The sequence below is a fragment of the Apium graveolens genome, chromosome 1, assembly GCF_009905375.1.
Source record: "Apium graveolens cultivar Ventura chromosome 1, ASM990537v1, whole genome shotgun sequence".
In the NCBI taxonomy this organism is placed as follows: domain Eukaryota; kingdom Viridiplantae; phylum Streptophyta; class Magnoliopsida; order Apiales; family Apiaceae; genus Apium; species Apium graveolens.
The window spans coordinates 81,694,945-81,716,699 of NC_133647.1; the positions used below are offsets into that span (position 1 = coordinate 81,694,945).

Here is a 21,755-nt window from a genome sequence, read left to right on the forward strand (position 1 = left end):
TTCTCCGATTGAAGACTTCGTAAGCTTTGGAGGATGGGTATCCATAAATTTCCTTCATATGCTTTTCTATCAAATTTTCCAAGTATTTCAGGATGTGTTCTAAGTACAAAGCATTTGCATCAAAAAATATGAAGATGCTTCAAGCTTGGTTTCTTTTTTTGATCATTTGATAAAGAGTTAACCCATGTCTCCTTATGTGAGTCATATTCTGAGTATAACATGCAGTATTGACGGCTTCATCCCAAAAGCATGTTGATAAATTTGATTCAACCAACAATATCCTTCCAGCCTCAATTATTGTTCTATTCTTTCTTTTCACAACACCATTTTGTTGAGGAGTACCTGGAGCTAAAAATTGTTGAGAGATTCATTTGTACTTTCATAATAAATCCATCTTAGAATTCATGATTTTTGTGCCATTGTCACTATTGAGTATTTGTACTTTATTTATTTGGTCCATTTACAATTAGTCTTATATGATTCAGAAGAATATCTGAAGTTTCATCTTTCCTGTGCAAGAAATATACCCAGGTAAATCTGGTAAATTCATCAATAATGACTAAGGTGTAACTTTTCTTGTTAATAGACATAATGTTCACATGACCAACGAGATCCAGATGTAACATTTGACATGGCTTCTTGATGGATGATTCTATTTTATTTTTTGAAGAACTCCATTTCTGCTTAGCTTGTTGACAGGAATCACACAGAGCATCAGGAGTATAACACACGTTTGGTTATCCTTTTACCAAATCTTTCTTGACTAATTCATTGAGATTACTGAAACTGAGATGAGAAAGCTTGTTGTGCCAGTTCCAACTATCATCTATTAATGCTCTACTGATCAGGAAAGTTTCAGGACCATTAGTATTTGCATGAAGTTTGGCTTCATAGGTGTTTCCATGTATGTATCCAATAATTACAACTTTCTTAGATACTTTATGAACTACTTCACAGTTAGTATCATAAAATATAACATAATATCTTATGTCAATAGTTTGACTAATGCTCAATAGATTGTTCTTCAATCCTTCCGCCATAGCTACATCTTGAATGATGACATTTCCAATAATGATGTTGCCATATCCCAAAGTTTTTCCTATATTTCCATCACTATAGGAAACCATTGGGCCAACCTTCTTCTCATATTCTGATAACAGGGTCTTATTTTCAGTCATATGTGCAGAACATCTACTATCCAGCACTAACACACTCTTTTTGGTGCCCTGCAATCAGAACTAGGAAATCAGTTAACATTTTGATAACCCACACTTGATAGGTTCTTTTTGACATCTTATATAATTTTATAGCAGAAGTCTTCCTGGCAGGATTTGGACCATCAGGATTTGGTCCTGTCAAATTTTACTCTATAAGATGCATGCCTACTCAATTTTGTAGAGCTAACAGAATTTGCAATTTTATTGAACTTGGATAAAGGATCATAAAAGTTGTGATACAAACTAAGATACTCGCTACAAGTATAAATTGAATATCAGACACTACCACAATGAAAACAAGGATTTAATGGCTTATAAAATATTGATCTACCCCTAATATAGAACTCAAGAATAACAGAAGCCTTCTTTTTAATTATCCTCAATCAATAATAATATAATTAATATTACCACATTTAAAACAAGTCTTCTTGGGTGTATCTGGAATATATTTATAATTTTTTGCTTTATTAATTCCCTTTATTACAGTTGTACCTCTTTTATAGCCCTGATTCTGAGACTTACCAGTTATCTTGCTTATTTTCTTTTCCAGTTGTCCCTTAGATAAAAGACCTATATTTTTTCCTTTCTTTTAAGTTTCTTGTATCTCAACTTTCTTTTTGTCAGGATTTCTAGAAGTAGATCGTTATTCATTTTCAGCAGTGCTTACAAATTCAACATGAGTGGTGTCAGCGATATGATTATCCATATTTTTATCACTATGCTCATCATAACCTAAATACCCTTTCCAATTCTTGTTAGTTATCAAAATATGAACCTTTTTACCTGAACCAATCCATGTTGTAAATATTTGCCTTTCCTTTTTTAGAACTTCCTCTAACATGGAATATGTTAGGCCTCAATGATACCATAGAAGGGGGTTGAATATAGTATCCACAATCAATTCGATTATAAATACAAGTATGTAACAGAAAACAAGTTTATTCAATATATCAAACTCTGTTACAGTAGGTTTAATCTACTCTCTCAGTGATGTATGATATCACTAAGAGCTGTTAGGGTTACAATGAATAATATTCTTGAGAATGATAACACATATAGTGTAAACCTAATCTGTGTTTATATAATACACAGTTACAAGATAACTACTAATTGATATGATAATGATTCTGTTTCCTAGAATACATCAATCAGAGATTATCTACTGTAGTCCTATAGCTGTCCAATTCTTCATGCATATCTTTACTTATTTAATCCAAATCCTCTCCTGTAAATCAGCTGCTTTCCTTATCTGAAGTGTACCCGCACTTAAGTCCTGATAGTTCTGACTCCTTAAGTTCTGATAACTTCCTGTCTTCAGTAAGTTCTGATTTCCAGTTAAGTTCTGATAGTAAATTCTGAAACTAAACAAATCAGATTAGACATGACATCACAAATATATCTAACAATCTCCTCCAACTTGTAAATTATGAAAAATATGCAAGTTAATAGATTTCATGATGTCAAAAAAATTTAAGTACAAATGCAATAAAATATTATTTTAAACAGCTAAATAAAACTTACAGTACATGTAGCTTTACCAATATCACTGGATCAATCTGTATCCATAGTCATTGCTTGTAAAGTCTGTTACCAGCTTGTCCTTAGCCTTTCTCAGAACTTCAACTAACTGTGCTTTGACTTGCATTAGTTCTTCATCTTCATTATCACCAATCTGATAAATGGCTGCTCTGAGTGCAGGAATTGATGTTCTTTCAAGCCCATCTCCAAGTCTGATAACTCTGGGATGTGAAGAGTCTTCATTGTAGCATAAACACTTTCCCTTCAGAATTACTTCAATCTTGGCAGACTTCTTATTCATAGAAACTTCCCTTCCATCATCTTCAGTGATTTTTGGAATGTATTCAGAAGCTTTTACACCAGAAATACTGAGAAGATCTCTTATAGCCTTCAAAATGTAATTTGACCATCTTCTTGTAACATCAGATTTTACTTCCAGAAGGTAGTGAATATGTTGAAGCTCTTTGACAGACTTCTTTAGCACATCAGAATCTGCTACTTTTAACTTCTACCATCATTCAGAAACATGATCAATTTTTCTTTAACTTCTGATTCATCATGAGTATCCATGACAATTTGAGCAGACAACACTTTGTCAAGGTGCTTTTGTTTGATTTCTTCATATGGTTTGTCTGTCAAAATGAAAGGATCTCTAAGACTAACTTCTACTCTTGTTTGTCTCTTTTCTTTGTCATAACCTAACCCAGACTTGTCTTTAGCTTGTTTAGGTCTAAGCCCAAAAGATACAAGCTGATTCAGTATTAGATTGGTCTTAGGTTCCACTGGAGTAGCTTTGTTCTATAGTAGCTTCTTTTTCTGATCAAATGTCAAGCTGTCTATGTCAACTTGAGCAGTGTTAGAGGTTGATGTCTTGATGAATTGGTCAGGATTTGCAGTTTCATCTGTAGCTTGCTGTTTTGAAATACCTTCACTCTGAATAACTTGAGCTATGTCAGAGGTTGTCTTAGATTTTTCTGTCATCTGCTTTCTCTTCAGAGTTTCAACTGTTTCATCTTCAACATCAGTATCATCAAAGACATGAACCATCTTGCACACAGGATCCATCAGAATTTGAGGAATCTTCATCTTCTGTTTCTTGACTATCTCCCCAACTTTTCCTTTTCCCTTGTCTTTGGGATCAGTAGTAGTTTGAGATCTAGTATTTGATCTAGGAATCTCTGTGGCAGATCTTTCTCTTATTACTATACCTTTCTCCTTAGGTTTGGGAGGCTTCTTTGCATTATAAGCTTTAGGCTGTAGTTTTGACTTTTCAGCATTAAATCTTGCTTCTTCTTCTCTAAGTTCCTCTAAATCCACTCCCGGATTATCCTTAAGAAACAGTCTCTTTGCAAGTTCCTCATCTAAGGCTTGAATCTTAGAAAAATAAACAATATTTGGGTCCTCTTTCATCCTATCCCCAATAAAACTCAAAATAGTAGTAGCATAATCAAAATGAGTTTGATTAAGAAGTGCATACCCTATTTGCTGACTCAGAATTAGAATAGCATCAAAATTGGAGCATTTGTTGGCAAAAGCTCTGGTGATGCAATCGAAAAAGAAGCTCCACTCCCTTCTGATGTAGGGCCTCTTCAGTTGTCCCAGCTTGGATAGACTTTTCTCATAGCCAAGATTGGCCATTATGCTATGTAAAAGTGGATCCCCAATCTGAGCATTGAAAGTATAATTTTCTGGCAAATGCAGAGCTTGTCGAACAGTAGACAGGGTAACCAGGTGCTCACCTTCCCCAGTTGTGAAAATGATGCTTGGAGACCCATCTTCACCACCATCATCATTGTAACGACCGAGGAATTACGCTTGTATTATATTATAATAATAATAAATTATATGTATTATTATGTGATTAAATGTGTTAAGTCGTTGAACCCTAACTGCTATGTGTTATGTGTTGGTTGTTTTGATCCAAACGTGTTTTGGATATTTATTGAGCGTTCTATCGTCAGTTATATATATTATATCAAAACCTGTACAGCTCAAAACTATGTTTTAAAAGCCCGTATTTCAAACAAAATCATTGGCCCTATTTTGCCAAAAAATTCCCTATACTGTATCGCTATTCTGAACCCTTAGACGTTTTACAAATTGACCTTTTTCGCGAAAAACGACTTTTTCCGGACCCCTTCGGGTACCAAAAACCCCACAAAAATCACATTTTTATTTTTATATGATTATGAAATTATCATATATCATTTTTCTTTGTATTTTTGTATTTTTCACAATTTTTGGGAATTTTTAGTATTTATTTTGTATTTATTGGATATTTAAAAATTCATTATTAATACCCAAAAATTATAAAAATTGGGGCCAAATATTTTTATTAGGAGTATAATTAGCCCCTTAATTTTACTTAGGGGTATTATTTTCATAAATATAAATACCTGAATTACTATTAATTAAATCAGTTAATTATAATTAAAAATCAGAAGAAAAAAATAAAAAGAAAAAGAAAGGGGATTAGGGTTAGGGTTTTGTGAAGAACAGCAGCAGAATCAATCGGACTTTTGAAGGTGATTCCGGTGACAGAAATTGAAGTGTGAGTAACCGATTTGAAGCCCAAAGTCTGTTCTATCAGATTATCACGTCAAAATCATCAACCGAGGTATTAATTTGTGTTTCGTAATTTCGGATTAATTTCTCGAATTCGGGTTTGAAGTTCTGGTAATTGTTTGATGATTATGTTAGTATAGATGTTTAGATCGTCGATTTTGGAGTCGATTGACACCGGTTTTGTCGAGTTTGGCTTCGGGTTTTGTCTCGCCGGAAAAGCGGCGCCGCCGCTGTTATCGGTGGTTTAGGCGGCGGGGACGGATAAAACGAAGGAGGAACACGACAGGGGAGGCCTGGGAACGAAAGGGAACGAAGCAGCAGAAGAAACGAGGCCGATTGATTGCCGTTTTTGCTTCGTCGGAAGTTTCCGCCGGGCCGGAATCTGGGCAACGGCCGGCTGTTCTTCCCGACCCGATTGGGTTGGGGACGACCCGGTTTCTAACCCGGTTTCGACCCGGGTTTAATCCTAATGACCCAAACCCTGTTGATGTTTTTGTGTTTTTAGTTAATTAATTAATTATTTATATTTTAGTATATTAAAATCAGTTTTTAGTAATTCTAAAAAGTAAATAAAAATTAGTTTTAAATTCTGAAAAATAGTATTATTAATTTCTAAATTATTTTATTAATTTATAAATTCTAATTTAATTATTTAATTATTTAATTATTTATCTAATTATTTATTAGTTATCTAATTAATTAATAATTAGGTAATTAATTAATAATTAGGTAATTAATTAATAAATAAGGATTAAACTGATTAATAATTTGATAATTAGTTAATATTACGAGTAGTGATTCGATAATGAGAATTATTATTCGAGCGTTAGTTATTCGAATAATATTACAGTAATTGTTCGTATCATATAATTAAATACTGATAATTAATTGATTAACGAATCGTTTAAATTCCAATAATAATATATTAGTTCGGTAATATTCGAGAATAGTGTGTAGCTCGTATTTATACGAGTGATTAATCGTTGAGTTGGTTTATAATTTGAGTAATTCGTAGTTATTCGATAAATAGCGTATCGGTTAATTAAGTTGATTGATTATTTGTAAATAATCGATCTAATCAAATAAATAACGATGAGTTGTAAATATTTGTAATAAATTGTGATTAATCCTAATAATTAGGGATTAATTATTTTAAATTAGTAAATAATTATCTATTAATTATTTATTAGTTATTTATTTATTAAGTGATTAATTATTTCAATAATTAATCACATAATTTTCAATAAATCGTAACTTCTTCGTTTTAACTCCAAAAATTATAAAAATATTATTTTTGACTTTGATTTTTATTAAATAATTATTTAAAAATTATTTTAGGATTTAAAAGGTTGTAATAATTATCTATATTGAATAATAAATTGAATTATCAGTGTTTAATTCATAACAATTCAACCGTTAGTCCGATTTAAGTGAAACGAAGACCCCTAGACTCAGAAAAATGAGACGAATCCAATAAAAATAGTTGTAAGTTATAATTTATTCTGAAAAAGAGTGGTTTGGTGATAACTGATAGTTCGTAGGTCCTAGTAGGGATATAATTGAGCCGAATAAATCCTGAAAAATTATAATAAAATCAGATAAGACTAGTAATGCAGGTATAAGCCTAGAATTGATTCTAAAAATAATTATAAATCTAGAAATTAATTGTGTGCTTTACGTGTTACGTGTTATATGTGATTATGTGCATAAATATGTTGTGTAAATATATGTATATATATGCGAGTCAGATAGAAACGCATGGGTAGACTGATAAGGTTGTGTGATATCAATTCAAGATACACGTATATAGTAAGTTATCTAAACACCTATATTTCCATGATTTGTTCAGTGTTAACAAGGCAGAGCAAGCTAGGGTCAGAAGGCAGTGAATTAAACCAGGTTAAGTACGCACAAGGCAAGTTTTTCCCCTATTCTAAATTCAGAATAGTGAATTATATTTCTTTTCTATCATATCAATTCTCTTTGATAATCATTGTTCATATGCACTGTTGTCCATTTATTATTACTTGTTCCAGTTTCATTTCAATTCTTGATTTACCCAATTTATTGAATTCCCTGTTCATATTTCAATTCTTTTACCCTACATATATTCTGGTATATCCTGGTGTTGGGATATATCAATAGCATACCGATTGTTCCGGATGCTCAGCCTTGGACTGGATGGTTACTATAAAGGCTGGGTTTTTCCCAGACCATTAATTAATAGGCCATAGTTGCCTGAGTACTCCTTATATTGGTTGGGTCTATGCAGTTGGGTATAGATCCGCACTATATTCTGACTGATCAGCAGATTATAGTGCATATGTTGGTTCTTGTTTCCAGTCTTGTTCATTTGGCACTCGCCATCATTGGCAAATTATTATCATATACAGATACAGATGGTTGTTCAAACCAGCAGCTTATTGGTTCATTTATTTCTCTCTCTTTATAATATATATATATATATATATATTGTTGCAGGCTTGTTGAGCAATTTTGGCTCATTTCTTTTATTGTCACTCATATTGTTTTACAGTTAAGGTAGAGAATGAAACCCATCAGGACCCGCATAGTCAAGAAGCGAGTCAAGCAGCGGGACCCTCTTATACCAAGAGTGTTCCTTCCTATTCCCGAAGAGAGCTTTGAATTGCCAGATCAGGTGTAGCAGGATAAGTAGTAATGTTGGGTTGAATAAAAGTTTTGTGTAGTTTGAATAAAAGATTGCGTAGTGAAACTGTAGATAGAATAAAGTTTTGTAATAAAGAGAGTTCTTGAGACATGTTTTATTTAGTTGGGTTTGTAATAAAGTGTAGTGCATGATTCTTGTTTCCAAACTCAACCCTTAAAAGATCCTGAGTAGTGATAGTTCGGGGTAATTATTATATTAATATTCCGCTTGTGCAGGTATAGTTGGTAATTGTTGTTAATAATGCCCCAAATCTATACCCCGGATTTGGAGGGTGTTATAGTTGGTATCAGAGCTTAGGATTGACCTTGGAAAACAAGAATGTTAGGGTTAAGATAAGATAGGAAAATAAGATAGGATGAGAGTAAGAGTGTTAGGATTGTTTGTCTATGTGATTAGAAGTTATGAGTTATAGGATTGTGATTTGATTGTTTTGTGTTATTATTTTTATGTATATTAGATGGCTTCTTTATCATCATCTACGGAGAGGACCGAGACAGATCCAGTGGATGCACAGGTAGTAGCCCCAGTGTCAGAGCAGATCTTACCTCCATTGCCACCTGAGCCAGCACCAGAGATACCACTTCCCCCGGAGGTACCAGGTTTTGCAGATTATTTTCCATACGTTGAGCCAGAGATACCAGATATTCCACCATTAGAGTTTCCGATGTTTGATATTCCTGATATGGTTGATCTTCCGCAGTGGGAGGATTTAGAGCCTCAGATTCCTATGCCACCAGTCGAGATTCCAGAGATGCCACCGATGGAGCCAGAGGCAGAGCCGCCTGTGTATGCGCCTATGGAGCAGCCTGTCTTATTTCCTGCCCCATTAGCCATTTATGCACCTGTTCCGGGAGTTTATCAGTTTCCTCAGCCGGAGTTTATAGATGAGATCGTGGTAGATGGACCATTACCTTCTCGAGGTTCCAGCACTGATCTTCATGAGCATCATACCGTGACTTACCAGCGCTTTCAGGCAGAGAGGGAGGAGAGGATTAGATGGCAGAACCAGTGTAGAGAGATCCTTGGATTGTATGAGACACAGACGGATGGTCCTGTCAGAGCATTACGACCGGATTATATACTGAGAGAGAGACTACATCATATTCACCGGGTTAGTTCGCAGCAGCTTACTGATTTGAGACAGCAGGATCTTAGTGCGGAGACAGCATATCGCAGAGCATTGGGACTTACCGAGGCAGTGCTAGAGGCAGTGCAGGAGGAGTTGAGCCACGTACCACCAGGATTTTGAGACCAGTAGATCAATGAGTGTTGTATTATGTATATTTTGTAGATAGAGGCAGCATAGTATTGTATGACTAGTTTGTATGAGTGTAGCTACTGACTCTGACTGATAGTAGTAGCAGTACGACTGTTATATCATAGGGTTTTGTATCAAGCACTGACACCTGTAGCTGGTGTTCTACCTATATATATATATGAGATAATCTTTTGCACGTTTTCTTTATTTTATTTCCAGTCATTTAAGCATTTACATTTATTTCAGTACCATTGCATATTTACAAATGTAGTTTTATTCACGATCATGTTGTAAAAAAAAAAAAAAAAAAAAAAATTTAAAACATATCATACTGTTTTATCTATTCAGTTATTTAATAAGTTATTTTATTTTCTCGAATCGACTGTTTTAATATATGTTTAATATACTGTTATTAAATAAGATCCATTATTTATTTACCAGAAAAATGGCACCTAAGAGAAAAGCGCAGCCCGACTCATCGAATGGAAACACCGAGGGCCAAAACAATAATAAACAGATGGATCAGATGTTTAATCTCATGCAACAGCAGATGTTGATGATGCAACAATAAATGCAGCAGCAGCAACAGCAGTTCCAGCAACAGATGTTACAGCAAGCCGCTCATCCAGGACATCAAATACCACCAGCAGCACCTACGACTACTTTCAAGCAATTTCAGTCGGTGAAGCCACCGGAATTTATGGGTTCCACAGATCCTACAAAAGCGAGAGCTTGGCTGAAAGAGATGGAAAAGGCTTTTTCGTTGGTAAAGGTTGAGGAAGAGCAGGAGACAGATTTCGCTAGCTATTTTCTAAAAGGTGAAGCTAATTACTGGTGGGAATCAAAGAAAGCTTTGGAAGAAGGTGTGGTGACCTGGAACAGATTCACTGATCTTTTCTTGGAGAAATATTTTCCTCATTTTATGAAGAACCAGATGGAGATCAAGTTCCTGGAGCTGAAATAAGACAACTTATCGGTTGCGGATTATGAAACCAAGTTTACTGAATTGGCAAGGTTTGTTCCAGAGCAGGTGGATACGGACGAAAAGCGGGCCAAAAGATTTCAGCAAGGACTGAAACCATGGATTCGTAGCAGGGTAGCTGTGTTTGAATTGACAACTTATATGGCTGTTGTTCAGAAGGCTATGATTATTGAAGGCGAAAGCGAAGCAGCTCAGAAAGAGAAAGGACCAGGAAATTTTCAGAATTGTTTCAACAAAAGGCCGGGATTTCAAGCTCGGGGAAAAGTAAATTTCAAAAGGCCAGAGCAGAACAATCAGAGGATGGGAAATCGACTACCTGCCCCAACTCAGCAAAGGCTTATTCGACCGCCTATACCTGATTGCAGAACGTGTGGTAGAAAGCATACAGGAGTTTGCAACAAGCTAAATGTTACGTGTTTCAAGTGCAAGCAAAGGGGACACTATTCTGGAGAATGTCCAATGGGAAAAGCAGAAGTTACTTGTTTCCAATGTGGGAGAAAAGGACATATCGCCAAAGACTGCAGAGGAATTGCAATGGCTGCCAGTATTCCAAGAATTTTAGCATTACCTCCACCTCCACTACCACAGCAAAATCAGCCCAGAGCAAGGACTTTCAACATGTCAATGAAGGAAGAGGTACAGAGTCCGAATGTGGTTGCAGGTACACTTCCTGTAAATTCCGTAAATGCTTTAGTATTGATTGATTCAGGAGCTACTAGATCTTTTATTTCTGAAGCCTTTATTTCTAATATAGATTGTGAGATTCAGTGGTTGGATGAAGTGTTAGTCATAAAATTAGCGAATAATGATCAGGTTGCAGTAGATCGAGTATGTCCGAGCTGTGATATTGAGATAGGGAGATGTCACTTTTCAGTTGATTTGATACCTTTTAGGTTAGGGGAGTTTGATATTATTTTAGGAATGGATTGGCTGTCTAGTAATAATGCTCAAATTGACTGTGCGAATAAGAGAGTGAAATTGCAAACTGAAGAAAATGAAACGGTAATATTTAAAGGTGAGAAGCAAAAGCAGAAATTCCTATCAATAATGCAGACGAGAAGATTGCTACGTCAAGGATGTCAAGCTTATTTAGCCTATGTACGGGATGTTGATAAGGGAAATTTGAAGATTGAAGATATTCCTGTAGTTTGTGAATTTCTTGATGTTTTTCCGGACGAATTACCAGGACTTCCACCAGATCGAGAAATCGAATTCACTATTGACTTGACGCCAGGGACTGAACCAATTTCGAAAGCTCCATATCGAATGGCACCTGTTTAAATGAGGGAATTAGCAAAGCAGTTGCAAGAACTTCTTGACAAAGGAATTATAAGGCCAAGTGTATCCCCATGGGGTGCGCCAGTATTGTTCGTGAAAAAGAAGGATGGTAGTATGCGACTGTGTATTGATTATCGTGAGCTGAACAAGTTAACTATCAAGAATAAATATCCTTTACCTCGCATTGATGATTTATTTGATCAACTAAAAGGAGCAGCATGGTTTTCGAAAATCGACTTACGATCAGGCTATCATCAATTAAAGATCAAGGCCGAAGATATTCCAAAGACAGCGTTTAGAACAAGGTACGGACACTATGAATTTCTTGTGATGGCTTTTGGATTGACGAATGCACCTGCAGCGTTTATGGATTTGATGAATCGAATATTCAAGAAGTATTTGGATAAGTTTATCATTATATTTATTGATGACATCTTGATCTATTCAAAGACGGAAGAAGAGCATGCAGCGCATTTAAGAACGACATTGGAAATATTACGGAAGGAGCAGCTTTATGCAAAATTTTCCAAATGCGAATTTTGGTTGAAAGAAGTGCAGTTTTTAGGGCACATCATCAGCAGAGAAGGCATTCAAGTTGATCCAGCAAAGATTGAAGCCACGATACGTTGGACCATTTGAGATTTTGAAGAAAATTGGGAAGGTTGCGTACGAGTTAGCTCTACCACCCCATATGCAGCACATTCACAACGTATTTCATGTATCTATGCTTAAGAGGTATAATCCTGATACAAGGCATGTAATAGAGTATGAACCAGTAGAACTTCAGGCAGATTTGTCATATGTAGAACAGCCAATAAGAATTCTAGATAGGCAAGAGAGGGTATTAAGAAATAAGTCTGTGTCATTAGTGAGAGTTTTATGGAGAAACCCAGTGGTTGAAGAATCAACCTGGGAGCTTGAAAGTGAAATGCTAGAAAATTATCCTCAGTTATTTGCATAATTAGATTCTGAGGACAGAATCTTGTTAAGGGGGGAGAATGTAACGACCGAGGAATTACGCTTGTATTATATTATAAGTATAATAAATTATGTGTATTATTATGTGATTAAATGTGTTAAGTCGTTGAACCCTAACTGCTATGTGTTATGTGTTGGTTGTTTTGATCCAAACGTGTTTTGGATATTTATTGAGCGTTCTATCGTCAGTTATATATATTATATCAAAACCTGTACAGCTCAAAACTATGTTTTAAAAGCCCGTATTTCAAACAAAATCATTGGCCCTATTTTGCCAAAAAATGCCCTATACTGTATCGCTATTCTGAACCCTTAGACGTTTTACAAATTGACCTTTTTCGCGAAAAACGACTTTTTCCGGACCCCTTCGGGTACCAAAAACCCCACAAAAATCACATTTTTATTTTTATATGATTATGAAATTATCATATATCATTTTTCTTTGTATTTTTGTATTTTTCACAATTTTTGGGAATTTTTAGTATTTATTTAGTATTTATTGGATATTTAAAAATTCATTATTAATACCCAAAAATTATAAAAATTGGGGCCAAATATTTTTATTAGGAGTATAATTAGCCCCTTAATTTTACTTAGGGGTATTATTTTCATAAATATAAATACCTGAATTACTATTAATTAAATCAGTTAATTATAATTAAAAATCAGAAGAAAAAAATAAAAAGAAAAAGAAAGGGGATTAGGGTTAGGGTTTTGTGAAGAACAGCAGCAGAATCAATCGGACTTTTGAAGGTGATTCCGGTGACAGAAATTGAAGTGTGAGTAACCGATTTGAAGCCCAAAGTCTGTTCTATCAGATTATCACGTCAAAATCATCAACCGAGGTATTAATTTGTGTTTCGTAATTTCGGATTAATTTCTCGAATTCGGGTTTGAAGTTCTGGTAATTGTTTGATGATTATGTTAGTATAGATGTTTAGATCGTCGATTTTGGAGTCGATTGACACCGGTTTTGTCGAGTTTGGCTTCGGGTTTTTTCTCGCCGGAAAAGCGGCGCCGCCGCCGCTGTTATCGGTGGTTTAGGCGGCGGGGACGGATAAAACGAAGGAGAAACACGACAGGGGAGGCCTGGGAACGAAAGGGAACGAAGCAGCAGAAGAAACGAGGCCGATTGATTGCCGTTTTTGCTTCGTCGGAAGTTTCCGCCGGGCCGGAATCTGGGCAACGGCCGGCTGTTCTTCCCGACCCGATTGGGTTGGGGACGACCCGGTTTCTAACCCGGTTTCGACCCGGGTTTAATCCTAATAACCCAAACCCTGTTGATGTTTTTGTGTTTTTAGTTAATTAATTAATTATTTATATTTTAGTATATTAAAATCAGTTTTTAGTAATTCTAAAAAGTAAATAAAAATTAGTTTTAAATTCTGAAAAATAGTATTATTAATTTCTAAATTATTTTATTAATTTATAAATTCTAATTTAATTATTTAATTATTTAATTATTTATCTAATTATTTATTAGTTATCTAATTAATTAATAATTAGGTAATTAATTAATAATTAGATAATTAATTAATAAATAAGGATTAAACTGATTAATAATTTGATAATTAGTTAATATTACGAGTAGTGATTCGATAATGAGAATTATTATTCGAGCGTTAGTTATTCGAATAATATTACAGTAATTGTTCGTATCATATAATTAAATACTGATAATTAATTGATTAACGAATCGTTTAAATTCCAATAATAATATATTAGTTCGGTAATATTCGAGAATAGTGTGTAGCTCGTATTTATACGAGTGATTAATCGTTGAGTTGGTTTATAATTTGAGTAATTCATAGTTATTCGATAAATAGCGTATCGGTTAATTAAGTTGATTGATTATTTGTAAATAATCGATCTAATCAAATAAATAACGATGAGTTGTAAATATTTGTAATAAATTGTGATTAATCCTAATAATTAGGGATTAATTATTTTAAATTAGTAAATAATTATCTATTAATTATTTATTAGTTATTTATTTATTAAGTAATTAATTATTTCAATAATTAATCACATAATTTTCAATAAATCGTAACTTCTTCGTTTTAAACTCCAAAAATTATAAAAATATTATTTTTGACTTTGATTTTTATTAAATAATTATTTAAAAATTATTTTAGGATTTAAAAGGTTGTAATAATTATCTATATTGAATAATAAATTGAATTATCAGTGTTTAATTCATAACAATTCAACCGTTAGTCCGATTTAAGTGAAACGAAGACCCCTAGACTCAGAAAAATGAGACGAATCCAATAAAAATAGTTGTAAGTTATAATTTATTCTGAAAAAGAGTGGTTTGGTGATAACTGATAGTTCGTAGGTCCTAGTAGGGATATAATTGAGCCGAATAAATCCTGAAAAATTATAATAAAATCAGATAAGACTAGTAATGCAGGTATAAGCCTAGAATTGATTCTAAAAATAATTATAAATCTAGAAATTAATTGTGTGCTTTACGTGTTACGTGTTATATGTGATTATGTGCATAAATATGTTGTGTAAATATATGTATATATATGCGAGTCAGATAGAAACGCATGGGTAGACTGATAAGGTTGTGTGATATCAATTCAAGATACACGTATATAGTAAGTTATCTAAACACCTATATTTCCATGATTTGTTCAGTGTTAACAAGGCAGAGCAAGCTAGGGTCAGAAGGCAGTGAATTAAACCAGGTTAAGTACGCACAAGGCAAGTTTTTCCCCTATTCTAAATTCAGAATAGTGAATTATATTTCTTTTCTATCATATCAATTCTCTTTGATAATCATTGTTCATATGCACTGTTGTCCATTTATTATTACTTGTTCCAGTTTCATTTCAATTCTTGATTTACCCAATTTATTGAATTCCCTGTTCATATTTCAATTCTTTTACCCTACATATATTCTGGTATATCCTGGTGTTGGGATATATCAATAGCATACCGATTGTTCCGGATGCTCAGCCTTGGACTGGATGGTTACTATAAAGGCTGGGTTTTTCCCAGACCATTAATTAATAGGCCATAGTTGCCTGAGTACTCCTTATGTTGGTTGAGTCTATGCAGTTGGGTATAGATCCGCACTATATTCTGACTGATCAGCAGATTATAGTGCATATGTTGGTTCTTGTTTCCAGTCTTGTTCATTTGGCACTCGCCATCATTGGCAAATTATTATCATATACAGATACAGATGGTTGTTCAAACCAGCAGCTTATTGGTTCATTTATTTCTCTCTCTTTATAATATATATATATATTGTTGCAGGCTTGTTGAGCAATTTTGGCTCATTTCTTTTATTGTCACTCCTATTATTTACAGTTAAGGTAGAGAATGAAACCCATCAGGACCCGCATAGTCAAGAAGCGAGTCAAGCAGCGGGACCCTCTTATACCAAGAGTGTTCCTTCCTATTCCCGAAGAGAGCTTTGAATTGCCAGATCAGGTGTAGCAGGATAAGTAGTAATGTTCGGTTGAATAAAAGTTTTGTGTAGTTTGAATAAAAGATTGCGTAGTGAAACTGTAGATAGAATAAAGTTTTGTAATAAAGAGAGTTCTTGAGACAGGTTTTATTTAGTTGGGTTTGTAATAAAGTGTAGTGCATGATTCTTGTTTCCAAACTCAACCCTTAAAAGATCCTGAGTAGTGATAGTTCGGGGTAATTATTATATTAATATTCCGCTTGTGCAGGTATAGTTGGTAATTGTTGTTAATAATGCCCCAAATCTATACCCCGGATTTGGAGGGTGTTATAATCATAGGCTCCAGTCCTCCAAATCTCCAGTATTTGTGTTCCTGAGAGTGCTTGTGGTTGGGTCAAAGCATACCCAATCTCACTGCGAGCAAGAAAATCTTGAATGAAGTGAAGATCTGAAGGAGCATCGTTCTTGCTAAGAATAGCCATATAGTTGTTGGGGACGAACTTGGCTCCATTAAAGATACCGTCCTTTGGTGCCATTTCTGTGAGAAATTAAGTGAAATAATGTGTGTGTAGAAAGTGTTTGATAAAATGCCTGTAAGAAAAGTCCGTCAGAGAATACAGAGAAAAAGAGAGAGAGTAAAAGAAATAAGAGATAAAGTAAGAGAGAAGGTAAAAGATTTGTATAATCTTTTATCTATAATATTTATACTCTTTCCACTCAACGGCTCTTTTTGGAAGTAAAACCGACATAGTTACACCAGTCACGCAATAAATAGTCAAGGCGGTAATTAGTGGGCACGGGAAATATGCAGTAATTATTGCACACATACATATGTAAAAACCAACACGCAACCCATTAATCAAATGATTATTACTGTTTTTATATCACCTAATTATTTTTTTGTGAAATGTAACCATTAGAGTAAATACTAAAAATAAGTAAAGTAAGTAAATAATGCCACGTAAGCATCAGGATTTGCATCAGAACTTGACTATTATCAGAATTTAACGGTCATCAGAACATGGCTTCTGTACTCAAAAAGTGAATGACGGTTTCTGTGTTTCTTCACACAAATACTGACTGGTTTCTTCAGAGTTTAATCATCAGAACATAATCAGAACTTGTCCTCAGAATTTATGCAAATAATACTTAATTGTTTATCAGAAACAACTTAATCACCATAGTAATTTTCATCATTCATATGGAGTGATAGTGTGTGTATGTGCAAATGATCAGATCAAGATTAAAGTCTGATAAACTTCAGTATATCTTAGAAATAAGGCATAACTAAGAAAAATGCTTAAAATATGTCTTGAATTGTGAAGTCTACTGTAGAATAAATTTATGCAAGAATCCACCTCAACTGTTTGTGCTTATTTTATGCTTCTTTTGAAATTCTTTTGACAAGGGTTCTCAGTGTAAATGAGTTACGACTGCCATCAGAATTAATGTTGTTATCAGAATATTTCTCCAATAATCAGAGAATGTGAAAAGTCACCAAATCAATTTGCTTTTCTAATGCATATAACTTAATACTAGCAATGCACTTGGATCTTCCCTTTCACATAAATTACTCTAGATCTCAATAGAGTACCTGATTTCATTTTTTTTAATTCCTTCAGATAAGTGAGGCTTATCAAGCATGTATTTCATCCTTAAGATTTACTGACATCAGAATTCGACAGATAAGAAGCAATAATCTAGTTTGTGACTTAGTAATAAGATACAGGAAGTAAATTTTACTAAGATCAAAATTAGAATTTGCTCGTGTCTTTGATTTCCACATAAGCAACTAATTCAAACATGGGATACATAGTTTGTTAAAGACTACTAAGTCAGCATCTAACAAGATAATCCTCATTGGATGGAATAGTCACAGAACATTCAAAACACATTCAGAGTTTATAGAAACACATCAGATAATAAGGAGTGTTTAAATATGTTACAATTTAAGCACATATTACATTGAGATAAGAAAATCTGTAAATATTGATCATAAAGTCTGATGTATGAGAACAAAAACTAAACAGATTTTGAGAAAGAACCTGAAACCATTCCAAGTTCATTTACCATTCTTGTAAAATTAGCTTCACACAGTGGTTTTGTGAAGATATCTGCTAGTTGTTGATCAGTGAGAACAAAATGCAAATCCACTGTACCTTCATCCACATGTTCCCTTATGAAGTGGTACCTAATGCTGATGTGCTTTGTCATTGAGTGTTGAACTGGATTTCCTGTCATAGCAATAGCACTTTGATTATCAAAGTAAATAGGTATTTTAGAAAATTCTAACCCATAGTCTAGTAACTGATTCTTCATCCAAAGAATCTGTGCACAACAGCTTCTTGTAGCAATATATTCTGCTTCTGCAGTTGATGGGGAAATTGATTTATGTTTCTTGCTAAACCAAGAAACCAATATGCCTTCAAGAAATTGGCAGCTTCCACTAGTGCTTTTCCTGTCTATTTTGCATCCGGCAAAATCTGCATCTGAGTAGCCTATTACCTTAAAATCTGATTCCCTAGGATACCACAATCCTAGATCAGCTATACCCCTGAGGTACTTGAAAATTCTTTTCACAGCTATTAGATGAGGTTCTCTTGGATCAGCCTGAAATCTTGCACAAAGACGGGTAGCATACATGATATATGGTCTACTTGCAGTTAAATAGAGTAAAGAGCCAATCATACCTCTGTAGTTAGTAATATCTACTGATGCTCCAGTATCTTTATTTAACTTGGTGGCAGTGGCCATGGGAGTTGATGCAGTAGAACTGTCTTGCATTTCAAATTTCTTGAGTAATTTTCTAGTGTACTTAGATTGACTGATAAAAGTACCTTATTCATTTTGTGTGACTTGAAGTCCCTGAAAATAACTCAACTCTCCCATCATACTCATTTAATATCTTGACTGCAATAACTTGGAAAATCTTTCACACAGTTTTGTATTGTAGAGCCAAAGATGATTTCATCAACATATATCTGTACCAAAAGTAAGTCCTTTCCATGGTTGATGTAGAATAAAGTCTTGTCAATTGTGCCTATGTCAAATCCACTTTCCAGAAGGAATTGAGTCAGAGTCTCATACCATGCTATTGGAGCTTGCTTAAGGCCATAAAGTGCTTTTTCAGCCTATAGACATGATTTGAAATTTTGGATATACCTCTTCTTCCAATTCTCCATTGAGATAAAGCACTTTTCACATCCATTTGCAAGACTTTTAACACTTCTTGTGAGCAGCATAAGCTAAAAAGATTCTTATGGCTTCCAATCTAGCAACTGGAGCAAATGTCTCATCATAATCAATACCCTCATATTGAGAGTAACCTTTAGCAACCAGCCTTGCTTTGTTCTTGTAATTATGCCATCACTTTCAGTTTTATTTCTGAACACCCATTTTGTACCAACAATTGATATGTCCTTTGGTCTAGGTACTAGGGTCCAGACTTTATTACTTTCAAATTCATTTAACTCTTCATGCATTGCTTGCACCCAATCAGCATCTTGAAGAGTTTCTTCCACTTCTTTGGTTCAGTCTAAGATATAAAGGAATGATAGAGACATTCATTTGTTATTGTTGTTCTAGTTCTGACACATGCTTCAGGGTCTCCAATTATTAAGTCAAGTGTGTGTGATTTAGTCCACTTCCTTGCAGATGGAAGTTGATCTCTAGAACTGGATCCTCCCCTATGATCCATGCTGTCTCCATCAGCATTTTCTGATGCTCCCCCTGAAGTTATGCTCTCTGAGATTCCAAAATTGGAGTTGGATTCCTTCAGGAATTGAAGAATTAGAGTTTCCAGAATTGTCAGAATTTGGCTCAACAGAACTTGATGAATCAGAACTTGAAGAGCCAGTGACTGGTTCTGATGCTTCTTGAGCGTCATGAGATATGGTATGATCATTAGCTTGCTCCCCCTGATCATTGAAATCTTTAAGTCCAGTAATCTTTTTATAATCAAAAGATACATTGATATATTCCATGACAACCCTTGTTCTTAAATTGTAGACTCTGAAGACTTTTGTGGAAAGTGGATATCCAACAAAAATTCCTTTATCAGCTTTTAGATCAAATTTTGACAGTTGTTCAGGATGAGTCTTAAGAACAAACACTTACATTCAATACATGAAAGTATTTCAGATTTGGCTTCTTTTTCTTCACCATCTCATATGGTGTTTTTTCCATGCTTGTTTATGAGTGTAGCTTTCTATGTAAAACAAGCAGTCTGTACAGCTTCAGCCCAAAAATAGGTTGGTAGCTTTGCTTCATCAAGCATAGTTCGTGCAGGCTTCAATAAGAGTCCTGTTCTTTCTTTCTACAACTCCATTCTGTTGTGAAGTTCCAGGTACAAGAAAATTCCTGCTTTATTCCTTGCTGTTTGCAGAACTCTTCCATGATTGAATTCCTTGAACTCAGTGCCATTATCACTTCTTATTATTTTAAAAGAATCTTTGACTAACTTATCCAGCTGTCTGACATTATCAGTTATAGTAGATGTAGTTTCATTCTTCTTGTGCAAGAAATACACCAAGTGTATCTTGTGAACTCAACCCTTAATCAAACATATTTTTTCTTTGCAATAGACATGACATTAACTGGAACCAAATAGATCAACATGCAATAAGTGATAAAGGCTCAAGAATGAGGATTCAGTTTGCTCTTGAATGAAGATTTTCTTTGTTTTGCCTTTTGACATGAGCGGAAAGGCCATCAGGAGCAAATATTGATTTTGGCAGTCCTCTCACAAGATCTTTCTGTACTAGCTCATTTATGTGTTGAAATTTAAATGAGAGGTCTTTTACACCAATTCCAGCTTCTTCAATTGATTCCATGCTTAACAGACAGATTGCAAGAACCACTTTGCCTGTAGAATTACCTATAACTTCACAGTGTTCTTCAAAGAAATCCAATGACAACCTCTGTCACAGATTTGACGCACACTTAGCAGATTGTGTTTAAGTCTGAGACAAGAGCTACTGTTTCAATTATGACATTCCCAAGATTGATATTCCATATCCCAGGTCTTTCCCTGTTTCCATCTCCATAAGAAAATCCTGGGCCAGCTTTCTCCACAAAGTCTGATAGCAGGGCTTTATTTCCAGTCATATGTCCTGAACATCCAGTGTCCAGAACCAGGATGTTTTTCTTGTTGCCCTGCAATCACAAAGACCACTATTGATTAGTTTTAAGAACCCATACTTGCTTGGATCCTTTGGCCTTGTTAAGTTTGTTAGCATTTACAGCAGATTTAGTTTCAGAGTTTATGCTAACATGCTTTTTATCAGACTTTATATCAAATTTTGCATCAGAATTACACTAGAAGGAATTACACTAACTTTCTTTAAAGAAGGTTCTATTTCATAATAATCATAGTACAAACTATAATATTCCTTACAAGTATAAATAGAATGCCATAAACTACCACAATGAAAACAAATATTTTATGGTTTAAACCTAACAGACTGACTCTTAAATCCTGATCTAGAAGGTAAAGATTTTATATCTTTATTTTTCCTGCAAAAAGAAGCAAGATGGTTAGAGTTTCCATAATTATAGCATTTCTTTCTAGGAGCATTAGGAACAGGCATATATTTATTACTTTTATCACACCTTCCTTTCCATTCCTATTTTTCCTAGCTTCCTTTATCTTGTTCACATTTTTAATTTCTTTCAGCTTATACTTAAGCTGCTTCTTGGTCATTAAGCCAATGTTCACCAAAGCTGGTTTGTCCTGTTTTGATTTTTCAGAAGTTGACTTTTCTTTGACTTCTGTTTTAGAGTCTTTCATCTCTTCAGAATCAAACACAGCAGTTTTTGCAACAAAGTTAACAGGATTTACATTTGGC

General features: G+C 34.4%; 1 protein-coding gene across 1 annotated transcript; it reads left to right on the forward strand.

The window, feature by feature from the left end:
- The first annotated feature begins 7,854 nt into the window (after positions 1 to 7,854).
- On the forward strand, positions 7,855 to 9,436 carry LOC141720113 (uncharacterized). The gene is made up of 2 exons (XM_074522472.1): positions 7,855 to 8,581; positions 8,690 to 9,436. Exons 1-2 carry the CDS (start codon positions 8,447 to 8,449, stop codon positions 9,236 to 9,238), a joined length of 684 nt encoding a protein of 227 aa, XP_074378573.1. The 5' UTR covers positions 7,855 to 8,446; the 3' UTR covers positions 9,239 to 9,436.
- The last annotated feature ends 12,319 nt before the right edge of the window (positions 9,437 to 21,755 follow it).